The sequence below is a fragment of the Pyrus communis genome, chromosome 11, assembly GCF_041283825.1.
Source record: "Pyrus communis isolate YQ-2024b chromosome 11, ASM4128382v1, whole genome shotgun sequence".
NCBI classification, from domain to species: domain Eukaryota; kingdom Viridiplantae; phylum Streptophyta; class Magnoliopsida; order Rosales; family Rosaceae; genus Pyrus; species Pyrus communis.
Window position 1 is genome coordinate 22566860 of NC_142575.1, and position 20465 is coordinate 22587324.

Below are 20465 nucleotides of genomic sequence, written 5' to 3' on the forward strand. Positions count from 1 at the left end.
CTAAGTGTCCCAAATGGTCGTGCCAAGGCAAGTAAACTGCTCGAATCACCAGGCTCTGAGCTGGCCATATATGGAGTGTTCCCAGTTGGGAGATAGCCCATTGGCCCCAATACAAAGCTTCAGGCTCATTTTTGGAGGTGGTGCAAAGAAATTTCACTCTATTTTCCATCAGTGGTTTCATTCATGATCATTGTTGTCTCAAATATTCTTAAGCTCAACAACGTTCTTCCGGAACGGGGAGAATATAAGGTCTCTGAAATGGTAATTTAGTACCATTCATACAACGAGAAGCGTGCTGACGCTCTTAATTAGGTTGGATAGACCTGAACTTTTGCTAGAGATATGATTTAGGTATAAAGTTAGTGTGTGTAGTATCGCATTCATCCAGATAACTACCTTTCCCACATTCGTACCTAATCACGTATTTAATTGAATTCGGTCACATTTGTTAAGAAACATGATTCACCTAACTCATATTCGAGGACAATATCAATAAGATTATCCATAACTAAAACAAACACCAAACTGGAATCCAAGAACATAGAAAAATATTCACAAAGTAAATCAAAATTACTAAGGAGATTCGACCAACAAGGTCATTCATGTCAAAATTCTGCTCTTGCAACAGTGTTCGGTGAAGCAAAATTAGTTTCACATATTGACTACGAGAATGGTACTCCTTAATGACATTGGTAGGGGCACGAACAAGTGCATAACCAATGATCTATTCCATCAAGACAAAAGTAGATTATGCAGGGTTAAGGTTTGGGAATATTATCCTTTATTCTTGAAGTTTTAGGTCTTAGGTGCCAAGAATCACACTTCGAGCATAATGCCACACCATGGCAGGCCTTGATTCTACCATATGTCGTAAAAATAAACTCAAAATTGGATTGTGAGAGAGACAGACCCTTCGGTAGGCTCCATTCGAAGCTAGAAGGGTCTATTTGGTAGGCCTCTATCGAAGTAGAGCAATACCATTTGGTGCTTCTTTATCGAAGCAGAGCATGCCCTTCGGTGCATTCCTGCCGAAACAGGGCATCCCCATTTGGTAGACTTCGAAAGGATGTCAACGGTTTAAAGTAGAAAAATAAATTATTGAATCGTTAATGTCCAAAAGTGATCTTCAGGTCAATAATTTTGGATTAATCGTCAGATTAATAGGCTATTGGTCATTTTTAATTAATTCAATAGATCGGGACCAAACAGGATCGATCGTGGAAGCAAAGTAATGATAGGCTGGTCATATTAGCTTCGGTTGGCAATAGACCAAGTGACAATTATATTAAAATTAATTAGCGTTAACCAAAATACCCCAATAATTAAATGGGTATGATTCATAACGCGAGAATGCCGAAAATTGGCATTGGGTCAAAAAAGGGTTGCGGCCCAAGCTTATTTGGGTTGACTACAATCTATGGATATGCTCTGCAGCACGGCTGCGGGCCTTTTGGGCCTCGAAAAGGCTATGGGCCTCAAGGGCGTGGGTCTGGGGTGAGCCTAGCAGCATGGGCTGCTTGTTTTGGGCCAAAACAGGGCACGGTGGGATAGGCCTAGCACGGGGCTGGCCTGGGTGTGCGGGAAAGCCCAGCCAAAGCTGGCTTTTGGGGTTTGGGCCGGAGGGAATGAGTTGGGCCAAGGGCTTAGGCAAAGCCCAGCAAGCTTGTGGCTTGCTGCAGGCAGGCCTGAGCTTGAGGACAAAGGCCTAGCAAAATGAGGTTGCTAATTTTTGGGCCAGGGACACGGTATGACAGATCCAAGAGAGCTGCATGCCTCTTTTGGAGTTAGTCTAGGCTAGAGGCCCGAGGAAACCATACCAGGCTAAGGGCCTAGTATGTCTTGCGTGCGCAGCAAAGCCCAAAGGGCTGCTGCCATGTGGTCTAGATGTCAAATGACGTCGTCTTAAGGTCCTCCACATGGCTGGGCTGCAGGGCAGCAGTGGGGCTCAACTTGGTGGTGCTACTGGCGACTTGGCAGTGAGCCGTGGCTTATGCTGCAAAAATCCCATAATTTTTTTTTTCGATTTTTGCTAAGGTTTGAAAAACCCTAATTGCTTCTAATTTATTTATATGCTTTGACTCAAAAATTCCACATAGCAAAAATTGCGTAATGCATGAAACGTATGTATATATTGACAAATATATGAAACATATACAATATATATATATATATATATATATATATATATCAGAAGGTAAATGTAAATATAGGGGGTTCATGCATCATGAGGAATGTTTTCATGTTCATGGTTGTTTCAAATATCTTCCTTTATTTTAAGCGTACCTGATTGGCAGAAAAAAACAAAAGCCTTTAAATTTGTAAAAGATCATTCTCGGAAAGCTGAAATTGCATCTCCAATGCATTGTATCACGTTCAACAAATAAAAAAATAAATTGAATCAATAACAAGTAGATCAATTTAATAAAATAATAAATTAATCATAAAAAGAATGATTAAAACGTAATACTCCCCTGATTCAAGAATAAACTCTCTTTAGCACAACGTCAAGAGCGTGTTGATAACATGTTGTAGGCATAATTTACTAAATAATTATAGAGGCTGGAAAGAGAGAGGGGGTGCGGCATAGAGAGAGAATAGAGATGTGTAATTGTAAAAGCACCCATTGCTTCGAAAATGATGAACCTAGAAGTGATCATTTAGATCAAAGTAGATCAAAACTTTGAGAAGATTATGTTCTTAGTAATTATATTTAAAAAGTTGTTTTCAATTACCCAATTAAAATTCCCTCACAATTTTTACATACCTGCAATAATAAATGTAGCTCTCCATCCAATTTCTTGAGCTTGGGTGTCATCTTGGAGAAATTTTATTATTTATGTTATTAAGTTTTTAACACAAGAATCTCACCACTTGTATAGAGATATGTAGTGTACCACCCCGTATTCCAGGCACATTGAAAAATCTCTTGTCATCTTGACTACAAGTGGGAAACAACACCACAAAAATAAAACTGGGGAATGTAATTCAATTTGAAGTCTTTTTCTTATTCTAAGCTAAAAAAAATACAAAATAATAATAATAATAATAAAAATCTATTAATGTAGCTAACAATGGGAGAAAAAAAATGGAGTGTGGAAATTTTTTTTTGGGGGGGGGGGGGTGTGACACGCCCAGCGCAAGTTGGGTTTTTTATGTTTTGTTTTGTTTTTTTTTAAAATTATTTTGTCCTTATTATTAAATAAAGTTAGCGAATAGGCTTTATTTATTTTTTATTTTTTTATATAATTAAAATGCAAAGATTTGAAGCCATTTTCATTAGTTTTTTTTTAAATAAAAAGATTAGTACATGGAAAAGAGAGCCTAAAAGGCAGGTCTCAAACTAAATACAACCCTAAGAAGGAAAAGCAAATACAACATAAAGGCCCTAAAGGACCCAGCTGAAAAAAACAACAAAAACCCTAAAATCGACACCCACCACCAAGTTAGATGCGCCTCCATCACAAGGCCACCAGCACCAAGGGAAAGAATTAAATGGAACAACTGGATCAGCGGAAAATGGGGGTGAGTGAGCCACTTACGCAGTGAGCGCTTCCATAATCCTACCAAAAGTGCAAATTGCACTTTAACAGCCACCCGAAACCCAAGCACGTCGCTGAGGAAAAGCAACTGAGCTGAGTAGCGGTGGTTGGTCGACAATTGAGGACATGGGACGGAAAGAAGCATCGGAGCCAGAGGGGTGCATAAATGCTCCGATTTGAGACAAGCTATGGGGACAAAGCTCAAGAAAACTGAGATAAGGTTCAAGAAAAATGAGACCAAGCTCAAGGAAAGCCAAAGTAAATTAGAAATATAGCAACACAGGAAAAAAAGAGAAACAGGGAAGGAAGAGAAAAAGGAAATGGAGAGGAAGGCTTGAAAGAAGAAAGGGCTGGGATGCAGCAAGGGGGAAGGAGGCAAAGGAGATGATGGGAAGGCGAGAGGGAAGTGGCAGAGGATAGGGGAGGGAAGGAGGAGGAGAAGATGAGTTAGTGGGCTGCCGCCGACCCTAAGCAAAAGTAAGAGGCGGCAATTGAGAACAGATTGATGTTGGTAGAGAATATAGTTTGATTGTTTAAAGGCTATTTATGGAGAATCTAGAGGAACATAAAAGATAAGAACACGTTGCATAATCTAAAAAACTTTTTTAGAATGAATCATTGTATCTAACCCATGTAATAATTGTTAAATAGTTTAATTACACATTTAAAAGGAAAATAAAAATAAAATTAGCCACTTAGTACTATGATTAAGTGATATTTCTTTTCACTTGTAAGTCAGATGTCTTAGGTTCGATTCTCGCCAAAGGCAAATTTGAAGCACATTATTGCTTACCCATTGTGAGGCTTAGCCCACTCTCTTTTCCCTTAGTATAGAAATATCGTTTGTTCACAAAAAAACAAAAAAAAAAAAAACACTAATTTTGAGTAGTAACTACCATCCTTGTAACAACCCGTCCCGGGATTTACGTAAGAAAATGGGTATTTTTGTATTTTCATTAAGTTTGGGGGATACTTTCCTTTTTAAAATTGTTTTTTTAGCCTTAATTGGTGAGCCCAAGGGGCCCACCCCCTGTTTTGTCCCCGGTTCCTTTCCCCTTCCCTTTCTTTTATTTCTTCTAAAAAGTCTCTCTTCTCTCTTCTCTCTTTCTCCTCTGTGATTTCTCCATCCCCCCCTCTCGGTGCTCTTTTCTCTGACAAGAACACACCCACACACACACACCCACCCATGCCCACACCTATAACTCTTTTCTAACCCCGTGGTTGTGTTTTGGACGTCAAACCATGAAGAAACCACCTCAGAGACATTTCCCAGTTTTCCGGTGAGCACCGCCCCTTTCGAGGCAATTTCCGGCCAAACCACGGCGATTTGGCCGGTGTGCAAGGTATCAATCTCTTTTTCTCGCTGAGTAATACAACTTTCCTTTTTGTTTCACCCAATTTCATTGAGTATTGAAGAAGTTATACTCATTTGAATCTTACCTAGTTTCCGGCGGACACCCGTGGCTTCCAGGCTGTTTTTCGGCCAACTCTGACCACGATGACGGGAACCAAGGGTATATTTCGATTCCTTACCTTTGGGGCTTCAATTTGGTATATTGAATGACATGTTTTGGTTGAGTTTTGAGCTCCATCGGAGCTAGGGAATTCTCCGGCCGAAAATCGGCCTTCTCCTTCCTTGAAATCCGACGAACCACCAAAACCCAAGGCCTTTGGGCCTTTCCTGCCAAGCCCAAAACCGTGGGTAGCCCAACCCAACCTTTTATTATTTTTATTTTTGGTTTTGTTAATTTAAAGGCCTTAGGCCGTTTCTTTTAGGGCCTCCGGCCCGTTAACCCTAAAACCCTTTAGGCCCAAACCCAAGTCCAAACCCTTTAACCCAATCCGGATCCAAGCCCAGACTCGTTTGACCTGCTGACTCGGACCCGGTCTGACCGTTGACTCAGCGTTGACTTTGACCGTTGACTTTTTGGGTTTTCGTGTGGGACCTCTCCTAGGCTAATTTCGACGTCCTGAACCCGTTTCCGATGTCCGTTTTTCCAAATTCAGTCGTTTGAGTAGAGTTTGACTAAATGTACCCTTTATGTGCTTAGGGGCGTTTATCTGTGGCGTTTCCTTCTTCGCTAGATGGCGTGGCTTTTCGACGGCGAAGTACTGTGAGTGGACCCCTTCTAAAAATGCATGTTTTAATAGTAGAAATGCATACATGAAAAGCATGATTTGATGATTATGTTTTATGAACGTTTTACGAGATAACATGCTTATTGAGGCTAGTTTGAATTATTACTATTTTTCCTATAACCCATGTTCTTATAGAATATCTGATGGATGACGATATGATATTTAGAACATGTTTAGAACACTTCTTTATAGTATAGATGATGGATGACTTTATACTATGAAGTTGATTTTCAATATATGTATGTTCACTGGTTTTGTACTTCCCTAGTGGTCCTTTCCGCTACGGGACGTAGGGATAGATCTGGTCCGTCCTGGGTGACGGTTTGGTGTTGGCATAGGGCCTGGAGTGTGTTTTCCTCTGACTGTCTGCTCAGAGACGGGGTGCCAGCAAGGGGCCTGAAGTGTCTTTTCCTCTGACTGTCTGCTCAGAGACGGGGAGCCGGCATGGGGCCTGAAGTGTTATATCGGACATTCACTAGTGTTTATTATTTTATGCGAGTTATGATTTGAGATATTGCACGACATGCTAGGTTTTCGGAAAACCTATATTTATCATTATATATGTGTTTTCATAAAACCTGAGAGTTAGTATGTTGATAACTGTTTTATTATATATATATATATATATATATCAAGTTGGTCCACTCATGTTTGTTTTGCGCCCCCTTCAGGACTTAGAATCGAGGCATACAATCCCGACGTCCAGGCACTTCTGCATCGACATCTTCGAGTCCTCTCGGTGTAGGACCCACTCCTTTGTTTCATTCAATTTTATATTATTTTCTTTTAGTGTTCTAGATTAGAGGTGTGCTCTGAACACGGTCCTTATTTACATATTCATTATTCTTTTATATTTATAAACCTTATTTATCCTTTGTTTTCAGCATTTACACTCAATAAATGGCTTTCGTCACCCTCGGGTGTCGGCCAGCACGTGCCTATCCTGGTATTCGGGGAATATCGGGGTTGGGGCGTGTCAATCCTTCTCTCTGCCTATGTCATGGCTAAACACCTGCTCTCATTTATCACCATTCATCCACTATTATATCTCCTTTCTTTTATAAAAGGGAATCGTTATTAGCACTCCAAAACTCTCATTTGGCACTCCAAACTTTCTATAATTAGGAAAAAAAAACATTTATAAGGAGTGTAAAATGAGATTTTTGAAATGCTAATAACAATTCTCTTTATAAAAACTAACAACAAATTATTAAACGACTCGGAATTTCTGAATTAGACGAAAGAGAGAGGAGGGAAGAGTTGATGGTTTTTCTTTCTGTGGGTGGAAATGGAATCAACTTTTGAACAACTTGGTAACTGATATAATCACGAATAGATTGATTTCAAAATAAAGAAAATTAAAAGGACGGATGCATACTAAGAAGGAATGCGGAGAATGGGGAGAGATTGAGGACAACTGAAGGCGTGAGGCAAGAACTCTGTGGCCCCACGAGATCGAATCGCTTTTTAAAAGTAACCGTTATTGGATTCGTTTCGCAACTAGAACACAAGGCCAAAACGCATATCTCATAGAATATGCCACTTCATTTAGGCTTTCATTTGTTTTTAGTTTCTTTGGGGATTAGTTAGATATTATGCTTTAACTTTAATGATGGGAGTATTGTAGTTGTTTGTGCGTCTTTTGTTATTTATCATTTTACCCTTTTGAGTTTTGTTATTTTATTCCTCTGTTGGGCGAATTGTACCCAAATACTAGTAACTCGACTTCAGCATAATAAACACAAACTAAATTATTTTTCAATTTTTAAATATGTAATTTAAATTATGATTAATCTTTACTAATTAATAAAACGCTCATTATTAATCAAAATCTTATAAAATTATCAGTTTAACCCTATAATTAAAACATAACATGAATAAGAAATATGGAGTAGAAATGTAATTTCACACAACCAATTTTTGCAGTTTTTTTTCAAAACCTCACGTACATGTAATCCTAGCATATCTCTAATTAAAAATATAAAAAATAAATAACAAACTTCCCACTCTCACATTCTTTATCACTCTCTTCCTCTCTCCTTTTATTTCAAAAATAAAAATAAAAAATTTTCTCACACACTTTGTGTGTGCCCATATGTTGGAACACAATTATGTACGTCCAATAAATTCTTTAAGATAGCTTGCAAAACAAGGAAAAGCCTCAAAGAGTAAAAGGCACCATTGTTGCACTGACTGTGGACTCTCAAATGCTCAATTCAATCACTCTGATGAATGTATTGGACCTTAGATTTGAGTGGGCAACGTACCTTGTAGGTGTTGTAAACCTAGGAAGATTACTATTTAACTCTACTTGCATTCTACTTGAACCATTCTCCAAGCTAAAATGCAAATTAACCGACTGCATATGAACCTCTTAGACATGAGAAATCCGACCCATTAGTTGGAAGGTATTTTGGTCATTTTAATTTCACACAAAGACCAATAGAAAAGACTATTATCTTTCAATGAAAATATTGATTTGTAGGACGCAAAGTTAAAAAAAAAAAAAAAGAAAGAAAAGCAAGTTATAGTGTGAACCGGACGATCTTTATTGTCCAAGTTTAGTCTTGAAGAATGACGTAAAGTCTTTTTAAAGAATGATTATCTTGAAAGGATTAAGGCAATGATCTTTTATAATCTTATGCCACTTAGTATGTCAATTAACTGTTTGACTTGGTTAGTGAAATTATTTGAATGATTATTGGTGCTTAGTCGTCGCACCATATTAGTCCTAAGTCCTAACGGCTTGAGTAACACTGTTAAATATGTGTCTACTTGTGCAAGCTCTCCATATGATGTTTGTGCTTAATTAGTACGAGATTAGGGGTGTATTAGTAAATGTGTCAGGATCTCATCTATCAATACACACGTAATTAGGAATAGGAATTGTTATTGGCATTCCAAAAATCTCATTCTACACTCCAAACTTTCTATATTTGGAAAGAAAAATACATTTGTGAGGAGTGTAAAATGAGATTTTTGAAATGCCAATAACACTTCCCTTAGGAATTACTACATAATAAAACAACACGATATGCTTCTGTGCCGGCCTAATTAAAGCTCAACTTTCTCTCCTCCATGAGAGCTTTTCTCTTTACTGTGAGAGTGCTTCTCTCTATTGTGAGAGCGCTTGTACCGTCCTCTCTCGAAATTCACATTGATGCCCCCTTTTAGATCATTTAGTTTCTAACCTACCAAAATTAGAATTATTTCCACCATCTATAACCTTCCTTACATTGGCGAGTTCCATCCGAGGTTATTTATTCTTTCTGCAGGTGGGTGGGTTGGTACAAATCTGGCTGATCTGTAGTCATTTCACTCGGCAAGTCATTTACCTGGTTGACCCACCCTCATATATGATTTCGTGGGCATTTTTTTCCTCCAAAACTTGGAGAAATTTTTAGGTGTACCGGGTACACCAAAAAAATTTGGTGTACCCTCACTCATAACATTTTGATTTTTATTATTTTATTGAAAAATAAGTGAGGGTACAAACAGTGTTATGAGTGAGGGTACACCAAATTTTTTGGTGTACCCGGTACACCTAAAAATTTCTCCAAAACTTGAGTTATTGCAGACAACTACAACCTTCCTGCCTTCTTCCCCATGGAGTTTCATCACTCGAGGTAATCTTTTCCCCTTTTCTAGTGGGTGGGTTGTCAGAGGTACATTTGATCTGATTGTGACTATTCTCTGAGTTAGGTATCTGTGGGCGCTGGGGAGCCTGTTATCCCTCCCGCAGTCGTTTTGCCCCTAAATATGTCTCTGTTTCTAGCCCTTCTCGATTGGGGTGATGCTTGTACCCTATGGACATTTATGATAGGTGAGGTGGGTAGGTATGGGTAGGGAGAAGGGGCAACCACTAATTGCCCATTGGAGACTAATTGGAATGCAATATCCAATTGCCTAAGTAGTTGCATTTATGATCGGATGGGGTGGATGGAAGGACACCCTGAAAGTAAGTACAAAACTCATCCTCTCTTTTCTGCTTGGATATATTTTGTGGTTTAGTTTTCTCCAATGGAACAAGAACCATTCTGAGTTAGACAAAGAAGAGAAGTACTATAGTAGAACAAGGTGGATTAGAAGAGTCATGATATAGTTAGAGGTTGATGAGCTTAAGGTCCAATTAGAAGGGGGTGATTGAGTTGTCTAACATGGAACAATGGGTTAAACTGGTGGGAGCGGCACTGGTTAACCACTAACTTAAGAAATGTGAGGTAAGAAACATTTTAAAAAGCACATGGAAGGAGTTTGGAGAAGTCCAGACCAACTGGATTAAAGCCTATACTTCTATTATAATAGCTAAGGATTAGGATATAGTTTCCAAGATTCTTGACCAAGTTCCCTGGGCAGTAATGAAGCAGAATTTCTTCGTCAAAAGATGGCCGGGTGACCTTGCCTTGGAAGAGGTGGAGATGCAGATGGTCATATTCTAGGTTCAGATGAAAGAAGTCCCATTGTACCTCTGCTATGAGGAAAATGTGCAATGTCTTGCATGGAAAATAGGGGAAGTTCTGGAGGTGGAAGACTTGGCCTATGCACGAGGTTTTCTAAGGGTAAGGGTGATGATAGATACTACCAATCCCTTTCCAGCTGGTTGTTGGTTGGCTAGACAGGGAGATCGAGACTCGTGGGTTGAGTTCCGATATGAGAGGCTGCAAAATTTTTGTTATAAATATAGGAGAATTGGGCACGAAAGCTCATTTCAACCAAACAATAGTAGCTTTGTTGGATATGGTGAATGGACAAGAACGAAGATGGTGCGTGATATACAGGAGAATGTCAGATTGGAGGTGGTTCCCCATGGACAGAGACGATGCATTGGAAAAAGTAGGGAAAGAAGGAGAATCGTACTGATGGAATGTGGCTTTTTCATACGGGGCCAAGAGAGAGACGGAGATGGACATGCATCGTGAAGGTCAAACCTGGCCTGGGAAGGGCAAAATGTTGGATCTACCTCTCCGAGAACTGCAGGAACAAATATGTGGCCATGCCAAGTCACCATCATTGGACCTCAATCAGCTAGGCCTCACCAGTTGATCATTGATGGGTTGTTCAAAGGCAGGTGTGGCAAATTCTTTGGCTAAGTAATATAATATAGAATAGAGGTGTGAGAATTGAGGAGGTTGGTGATATGGGTCCTAGATAGGCCTAGTTTGACGACTAGTGGGGCAGCCCAAGCAAGTCTGGTGTTTGCTACTTGGAACTTAGGTGTCGGCCTAGAGGTGTCGAGCCTACCCTTATCCCAGTACGTACCTTTGGAAGTTGTTGAGGGGAACACCGATAGGTAGAATTTCGGTGAGTTCTTTGAAAGGTTGGGGATGAAACATGTAGCAGAGGATTCGAAGGATTGCTCTATGGATTCAAGAAAGAGGACTAAAAGAGGGGGCATCCCGAGTACTGGAAGGAAGCGAGGTAGGCGAAGCCTGGCTAGTGGTATATCTATCGAGGAGGGAGGTCATCAGAATTAGTGTTACTTATTCGGGGAAGAAAACCTCATAAATATTCCTATCTAGTAGGCGGGGGAATGGAACTCCCTAGAGGATAACACAGGGCAAGAAAGGGGGTGTCTCAGACAATTGATGAGGTCCTTCTGGATGTGGTGGTGGTGGCTGGCCCGAAGTAGCAGTAAAATCACCATGATCTTCTTGATGTAGAACTACTGTGGTCTTGGGTCGGAGACAGTGGTTCGGGCCCTTCACGGGTTGATTAGGTAGTACATACCCTATGTGATTTTTCTATCGGAGACTAAAATGAAGAACCATAGAATCGAAGGTATGAGAAGATAGATGAGTTATAAGAGGGTTTTGATGTTCCCCCTGGGTGTGGCAGATGGCCTGAGCCTTTGGTAGGATGAAAAGATAGAGGTTAATGTTCTTAATTCTTCATTGAACGGATTGGTTCACTACGTCATGGGTTTACGGGAATCCGTACAGGTCAGAGATGAGAAGTTTTGGAGGTGGATCACAAGTATTTTGGAGCCCAAGGACTCCCTGTGGTTTTACAAAGGGGATCTAAATGAAATCTTATGGGACTATGAAAAAGAGGGGGGTCTCAAGGTTCATACTCATGGCCGTGGTTCTTGCAAGATTTCATGGAAATGATAGAGCTCATTGACTTGGGGTTCACGGGGCTAAAGTTCACTTGGTGGGGGACACGTAATAACTGGTTAGTTCAGGAACATCTGGATAGAGGATTGGTTAATAGGGCCTGGCAAGAGCAGTGGCTCTTCACTTTTGTCACAAACGTGTTCGACTGATGTTTAGGTCGAAGCCTTTTAGTTAAGAAGGTAGGATGCAAGAAGACTATTAAGAGAAACCGGGGGGGGGGGGAGGGGGTTGAGGGATCGTGGCTGCATAAATGGCAAAGAAAATTTTAAGTAACCAGGAAAAATTTAAGGCGATAGAGTTATGAGAGGTTTAGAAGCCGAAGGAATGAGATTGCTGCCCTCACTGACCACCTGGGGAAGATGCAGATGAATTGCGGGGCCCATATGGAGGAAATCAAGGAAACCTCGGATAAGATTAATAGGCTTGAAAAACAAAAGGAGCAATTTTGACACCAAAGGTCCAGAGTTCGATGGTTTCAAGCTGGGGAGACTAATACCGCCTTCTTCCACCAGTCTACCATTCAGCGTAGGAGATCTAATCAAATTAGTGGAACTCAAAATTCTAAAGGGAACTAGACGGATGATTTATCCAGTATTCGACGGATGGTGGATAAACATTTTATTCGGTTGTTCTCGACTGAGGGTAGTTGCCAGTGGGGTGACATCCTGGATTGTGTGGAGGCGAGTGTCACTCATGAGAATGATGTTCTTAGGAGGTCTTTGGAGGAGAACGAGATTAAGGTGGCTATCTCTCAAATAGGCAATTTGAAAGCGCTAGGTCCAGATGGGTTTGAGGGGGTGTTCTACCAAAACTTTTGGGAGATTATATACTTGAAGGTCCTTGGGATGGTTGCTGAGCGGCTTAATGGTGGAGTTAGCCCGAACATGATTAATTTAATGAATATTGTCTGAATTCAGAAGGTCTTGAACCTGGAGTCAGTAAATTAGTTAAGACCGATAAGCCTATGCAACTACTCATTTAAGGTCCTATAAAAAATCCTTGACAATCGGCTGAAAACTTTTTGCCAAAGTTAATTTCACCTAGTCAGAACACCTTTGTTCATGGCCCGCAAATCTAGGATAATATTATTTTGGCCTATGAGGTTTTCCATTTGCTGAAGCTTTGGAAGGCTAAGCATTGGTTCGAGTTAGGCGTCAAGCTAGATATGAATAAAGCTTATGATCGAGTTGAATGAGACTTTTTGAAGGCAGTCATGAGGAAGATGGGGTTATGTAATGAGTGGGTGAATGCCGTTATGCGATGTGTGTCGTTTGTTCAATTCTTAGTTTTTCTTAATGGTCAGCCTGGCAAAAGTTTCAAGTCGACTAAGGGGTTGCGGTAGGGTGATCCCCTATCCCCTTACCTATTCTTGATTGTTAGTGAAGTGCTTTCTCGGCTTATTGGGCGGGCTGCTGACCTTGGGTTCCTGGACGACATTCGGCTCAGTGTAAACGGTCCAAAACTTACTCACCTTTTATTTGCCGACGACACGCTTGTTTTTCTGAAAGCTTCATTGGATAATTGTTAGAATTTTTCAAACTTATGAAGGGCCATTATCGGGCATCTGGGCAACAAGTGAACCTACAAAAATCAACTGTGTACTTTGGTGTCAATACCCTGATGGTGCTTGCCTAGGAGCTCAGTGCTATCCTAGAGATGTCGACTGTGGAGGATCCGAGGGTGTACCTGGGCATCCCTACGGTATGGGGTCAAGCGGGATGCACTTGCATTTATTAAGGATCAGGTTCTGGCAAAATTAATGGGATGGAAATAACAGTTCCTCTTCCAGGCTGGTCGAAAGGTTCTTATCAAGGTAGTCGCTCTAGTTATTCTAATGTATCCGATGAACGTTTTCCGGCTTCCAAACAGATTGTGCGAGGAGATTGATTCAGCAATTGTTAAGTTCTGGTGGGGGAATAAAAACAGAGAGAGGAGTATACATTAGCTAAACTGGGAGGAGATAGGCCGTGCAAAGGGAAATGGTGGTATGGGCTTCCGTAACTTGAAGGACTTTAACTTAACGCTTTTTGCCAAACAATGCTGGCGTATTATCCATTAGCTAGAGTTCATTTGGGCTAGGGTGTTTAAGCAACGGTATTTTCCCCACGATTCGTTTATGGATGCCAATCATGGGGGAGGGATATTATCTCTCGAAGGGTAAGATGACAAGTTATAAGTGGGAACTAGATTAACATGTGGTCTGACGTTTAGGTCCCAGGCATCCCAAATGGGCATCCAATTCGGGGATGATGTTGATAGGACACAGGTGATGGCTACAATCATTGACCCAGACTTAAAGACGTGGAGAACGAAGGAGGTTGAAAGCTTGTTTTTTGAGGCTGACGGGATTGCAATTTTTGGGATCCATGTGGAGGACTCGTTATCCCCAGATCGTCTCATCTGGTCTGCCTTTAAAATAGTGACAACCAGTGCCCTGTGTTGTAGGGGTGTATCCCTGCATGTCAGATACGGGATATGCTGACTGTTACATGTATCCCCATATATTTTGGACACCCTGTGTTGTTCACATTCTTAATCTTGCTTTGAAGAGTATATGTTCTCCAAAACAAACAGATGTTTCGTATGATGATTGCAATTGGATTTCAACTATTGCTAGTGATTCTTGGTCCATAAAATTGTTTATTATGAACTATAGCATGAGATTGTCCATGTTTAATGAACATTGCAAACTAAAGTTACTTTCCATTGCTGAAACAAGGTTTGTTTTCTCCACTTTTTTTTTTTTTTTCCTTATTCAATTATAAGCCGGCTAATTTTAAAATTTTTTAGATTTGCTTCCACAATTTTTAATGCTTAGAAGATTTAAGGAAATAAAGGAAGGTTTACAACAAATGGTGATCAGCCCAAATTGGGGGTTTTACAAAGAAGATGATTTGGTTAAAGCAATGATGGTGAAGCAAAAGATATTGGATGAGGATTTTTGGGAGAAGATTGATTATATTCTTTTCTTTACAACTTCAATATATGAGGTTATTAGAATGGCTGACACAGATTAACCTTGTCTTCACTTGGTGTATGAGTGGTGGGATGCTATGATTGAAAAGGTGAAAGCTGCTATATACAGGAATGAGCACAAGGCATTACATGAAAAAAGTAGCTTTTTTGATGCGGTGTATCGCATTTTATTGGAGCGATGGACTAAAAGTAGCACACCACTTCATTGTTTGGCACATTCATTAAATCCAAGGTAATGATTTTGCTAACTTCCTTATAAATTTTTCTAGATTAATCTTTAGCTCTATGAGTACTTTTTAAACTGCTATTTCTTTTATTTTAGGTATTATAGTTCGGAATGGCTCCAAGAAGACCCTAGTCGTCTTGCTCCACACCGAGATGTTGAACTTACAATTCAAAGGAAAAAGTACTTTGAGAGGTACTTTTCCAATGGGGAAATTAGAAGAAATATCAATGTGGGGGTATGCCTCGTTCTCTAGGTGATTGAATGACTTTGGAGCTATTGATTTTATGACTGATAGGTTTCATTTGGAGCCAGTGATGTGGTGGATTGTCCATGGAGCTTCTACACCTAGTCTCCAATCCATAACGTTGAAGCTACTTGGACAACCTTGTTCCTCCTCTTGTTGCAAAAGAAATTGGAGCACTTATAGTTTTATTCACTCTTTAAGAAAGAACAAGATTACGCCACAAAGAGCCGAGGATTTGGTATTTGTGCATAATAATCTTCGTCTTTTATCAAGGAATAGCTCAACCTACAAAAAGGTATTACTCAATTGTGGGATGTTGGAGGAGATGGCTTTGAAAACCTGGGTGAAGAAAGTGTCGGGATGCTTGAAATGGCTAACCTTTCACTTGATGAACCGTCATTGGAGACTACTTTAGTTACTGGAGGAGACATCATGAATGTGGAAGTTGAACGAGACCTTTTTTTTTTTATTTTATTTTATTTTATTTTTTTTAATTTTCGTTTGGATGTTCATTTTAATTTTTCAAGTTTGAAGACTAACTGCTTGTTGGATGGACTATCTTTCTAACCGTTTGGAGTTTATTGAAATAAATTTAAACTTGAGTAATAAATTTGAATGTTCATTTTATAATATTTTATATTCATTTATTTATATATATAAGTATATATTTTAATTGCCATATCCCTGACGTATCGTGCCTTCGTTTTTAGAAATTTGACATGTCCCCGTGTCGTATCCCCGTATCCGTGTCTGTGTCCATGCATCCTAGCTGAAGGATGTTTCTTTAAGGTGGGCTTGGGAAATCTTGCCAATCCTCAGTTGCATTCGCGTGGTGGGGAAGTCTTTCCAAGCTTGCTCCTCGTCTTGGGTTCCAAGACTAGCAAATGCTGCGACGGACTCTGGAGAAGTGCAACTTTGTTTGGGTTGAAAGACCCCCATCTTCCTTAGTTAGAATCTTGAATAAAGATGATTTGCCTTGCCCGCCAATATTTAGTTATCCTTTTTTGCTTTTGGGGGACGACGTGGTAGCCGTCTGTGGCAGTGTCCTTTGTATTCCCTTGTATCATGTTGTTTGCAAGGGGTCTCTTCCTTGTCTATTAGTCTTCTGGCTTTCCTTGTTCTTGGTTGGCTTCTGTGCCTTGTTAATGAATCTTAGTTTCAAAAAAAAAAAAAAAAAAATAATAATAAAACAACACCACCAAGACGGCTAGCAAAAAGATGAACCATCGGTTTTAATATGTTTATTAGAGAACTGCTCCTTAAAGAATTACAAAAAAAAAAAAAAAAAGAAGTATTATTGGCACTCCAAAAATTCAATTATACACTCCTCACAAGTGTATTTTTCTTTTCTAATATAGAAAGTTTGGAGTGTAGAATGAGATTTTTAAAATGCTAATAACAGTTCTTTATAAATAAAAAAAACCAAAAAAGAAGATAATTAGCTATTCCAATAATTGAGGATCTCTTCCCGACCAAAATAATAAAGAATGAGGATTTTATAAGATTGTGCTGAAGTCTACATATTTTCTTTTTAATTTTGAATAGAATAATATCGTAGTATTAAATCTGTCATTAACAAGATTCGAGCTTATAATATCGTAGTATTAAACCTGTCAATTTTGAATAGAATAATATAGTAGTAGTAAATAGTAAGTGATTGTGTTTTTTTTTTTTTTTTTTTTAATTTGAAAGAGTAGGTGATTGTGTAAGCAAACTGGTCGTGTTTTGTGTCAAACTAATTATTATAACCCATCCTGCCGTGTCAAACTTGTTATCTCAATGAGTTTTAAAATTCCAATCCAAATTTGACCTGTTAAAAGGTTTTACCTGTTATGTTTCGACTTGAAATTTATTTTTTTTCAAGTCGAGTTTACGGGTATTGCATAAAAATGTCATGTCAATTAGCTATTAAATAATCTCTAATTCTTTTCCAGCAAATTTTTTATCCAACTAAACAATTTGAGTAATGCTAGGAAGACTAAATTTTTAAACCAAATTTTGTGAACTATAAGATCTAATTGTTGATGTTTGAATTATTACTTAAATATTAATTAACGTGCTTATTTTTTATTAATGACATATAATTTATAAATTCGTTTTTAAAAATTAGTCTAACCGGTGTTATTCAAACAAATATTTTTCTTCTTTTCAATATTACTGAAACAATTTATTTATTTTGTGAACAAAAGATATAATCTATACCAAGGGAGTTGGAGAGTGTGTTAAGTCTAATAATATGTTAGTAATAATATGATTTAAATTCATATTTGATCAGAATAAAACATAAGATCTTTACTTACAAGTAAGAAGGTATATGATTGATCGTAGTATTAAGTGATCATATGTAACATAACCATGTGGACGATTTCTTTTAAAGCTAATCAAAGGTCTGGAGAAGGACACGTGGCGAAGGTTGAAAAGGACATGAATGGGGATTATGACGTGTGGGATGAAGTGTCGCCTCTCAAAAACAAGTTGGGTTTGGATTTTGGAGGGGGTGGGATGCTTTTGACCCTCGGGGGCCTTTCTTCTTGTTTTATATATTTACTTGTCCGCCATAAGGAACAAGGGAACGAATCCATCATCTTTGTTTAATACTTATTGACTGGTCAAGGTTAATTGGTTATGTAACCCATTACGTATGATAAGTGTGATTTCATTGGTTATGTAACGCTTTATGTTTTCATCATAATTTAGGGGTATTTCTCTTCATTTATAAGTAAATGATTTTAGATTCGATTCTTGTAAAAGACGAATTTGAACGATATTATTATTAGTCTATTGTGAAGTTAAGTTCATTATTTCTTTAATATAGATGTTATCATTTGCTAAAAAAATTGTCTATGCTTGTCAAAAATAAGAAGAGAAAAAAAAAAGCGAAGAAAAAGCGACCAATAAGGAAAAATAGGGGAAAACACTTGGACTCAATCAATCAAAATCCCACTTGGACGGTTGGTTGGACTGATCTCAACCCAAAAACAAGAACAGTACAGAAGATAATTGTTTTATTTTTTATTTTTTATTTTTTATAACAGTACCGAAGATAATTAGTTGCATGTGGGATGGAAGGCCATAAGGAATGAGAGTATGGAAAGGAATCATCTCAGATCCCTTCCGTTAAATTCATTAAGTAATTTAAGTTCATAAATACAAATTATTAAAATTTAATTTGACGGTTAAATGTAAAAATTTATTTTAAAACTATAACAACTTTAATCGTTGAATTAAATTTTAAAGTTTCGTATTTATAACCTTGATAGACTTTGTGGAAGGAATCCGATTATTCTTTCCTGAAAGTATAACGTGTTTCTGCAAGCGATAATACATTTGGATTCTTGTACAATTGCCTCCATTATATAAACCCTCCTCCACGCCACAATCCCAAAGTCCCATATTTCTTTCTTTCCTCATCTGACATTTGTCTTCTTCTAAAAGAAAGTTCCAGACGTTAATCGGGCCCTATATAAGGCTTCTCCCGTTCTCTCAACTCCCAGACTCCTCCTCCTCTCACCCCACTTATATATCCACTCAAATCTTCAAAACCCCTCCACTCCCATGGCTGCCTGCATCGATACTCAGACCAACCAACTTTCTCGGGATCCAAACAGGTCCAGTTCTGACGAAGACCGCTACCAATTCATGAACTTCTGCCGCTGCAGCTTCTCCGATCAAGTTTCCTGCGCACCCATTTACCAGAACCGCACGAAAACCACTCAGACGCGCAGAATCGTGGAGGATCTCGACACAGATGAAGATCTATGGCTCAGAATGCAGGACGAAGCTCTCTCGGATATTGATGATGAACCCATCTTGTCAAATTACTATCACACTTCGATTCTATCGCAAGCTTCTCTGGAAAGTGCTTTGGCCCACCATCTATCCGTGAAATTAAGCAATTCCAGCCTATCGTCTGCGACCCTAGTGGATATTTTCATGGGCGTGTTCGCACACGATCAGGAAGTGGTCAGGGCCGTGAAGGATGATCTGAGGGCGGTGAAGGAGCGGGACCCAGCTTGCGTTAGTTACTCTCACTGCCTGTTGAATTTCAAAGGGTTTCTTGCGTGCCAAGCCCACCGGGCGGCGCACAAATTGTGGTCGCAGGGGAGGAAGGTCCTGGCTTTGCTGATTCAGAACAGAGTATCCGAGGTTTTCGCGGTGGACATTCACCCGGGGGCGAAAATCGGAAGCGGGATACTGCTGGATCACGCCACCGGGCTCGTGGTGGGAGAGACGGCGGTGATTGGAAACGATGTGTCAATTCTGCACAGTGTGACTTTGGGAGGGACTGGAAAGGCATCCGGGGACCGGCACCCGAAAATTGGGGATGGGGTGCTGATTGGGGCAGGGACTTGTATTTTGGGGAACATTAGGATTGGGGAAGGGGCCAAGGTTGGGGCTGGGTCTGTGGTGATAAAGGAAGTGCCGGCGAGGACGACGGTGGTTGGGAATCCGGCCAGGTTGATTGGAGGGAAAAATCCAGTTAAGTTGGATACGATGCCTAGTTCTACTATGGACCATACTTCTAATATAGCTGAGTGGTGTGATTATGTTATTTAAGAGAATGACTTACATGAAACGGACTCTCGTTTGTCGAGGCTCCTTTGTGGGATATGTATTTTTGGTGTATTTTTGTGTTTGTGGTTTAAGTGAGAATTGAAGTTCTCCTAATAGCAAACAGAGAGCCTCCTGCCTCCATGCTGAATAAAAGTTATATAATACGTAGTGGGATTTATGCTTCTAGTGAGAATTGAGGTTCTCCTATTGGAAGCATTGCTATTGCATGTACTGTTTTGTAACATTGTAAGATGAATATGAAAGTTTGGACTTAGTATGTTGATTTGTGATGATTTATACCTCGGTTAGTTAAAAGCATTCGTGATGTAATACACCGGAGAGTACATTGTCACTAGTATCTTTGGAATAATTAGGGCTGGAAAAAAATCCCAAAAATCCCAAACCAAACCGAAAAAATCCCGATCCCAAACCAAAAAAATCCCAAACCAAAATTCCTGAAAATTTCGGTATGTCATCCCGAACCAAACCGAAATTTTCGGTATGGGATTCGGTATTACATCTCCATTTTTTCGGTATTCCCATACCGAATAGAAATAAATATTATATATATATATATTATTTTTTAATTATAAGAGAATTATTTTCTTAGTATTTATTTTCTTCTTTTATTTTCTTAGTATTTAATTTCCCCTTTTATTTTCTTAGTATTTATT

At 39.2% G+C, this 20465-nt stretch overlaps 1 protein-coding gene, 1 long non-coding RNA gene and 1 pseudogene across 2 annotated transcripts; all 3 read left to right on the forward strand.

Moving 5' to 3' along the window:
- Nucleotides 1-4927: 4927 nt before the first annotated feature.
- Nucleotides 4928-6554, forward strand: LOC148693099 (uncharacterized). The gene is made up of 3 exons (XR_015953717.1): nt 4928-5053; nt 5591-5653; nt 6350-6554. It is a non-coding gene; the product is annotated as an uncharacterized LOC148693099 (long non-coding RNA).
- Nucleotides 6555-12393: 5839 nt separating this feature from the next.
- On the forward strand, nt 12394-16165 carry LOC148693100 (uncharacterized; annotated as a pseudogene).
- Nucleotides 16166-18579: 2414 nt separating this feature from the next.
- Nucleotides 18580-20072, forward strand: SERAT2;1 (serine acetyltransferase 2;1). Its single transcript, XM_068482399.2, has one exon. It carries the CDS (start codon nt 18793-18795, stop codon nt 19792-19794), a length of 1002 nt encoding a protein of 333 aa, XP_068338500.1. The 5' UTR covers nt 18580-18792; the 3' UTR covers nt 19795-20072.
- Nucleotides 20073-20465: the final 393 nt, after the last annotated feature.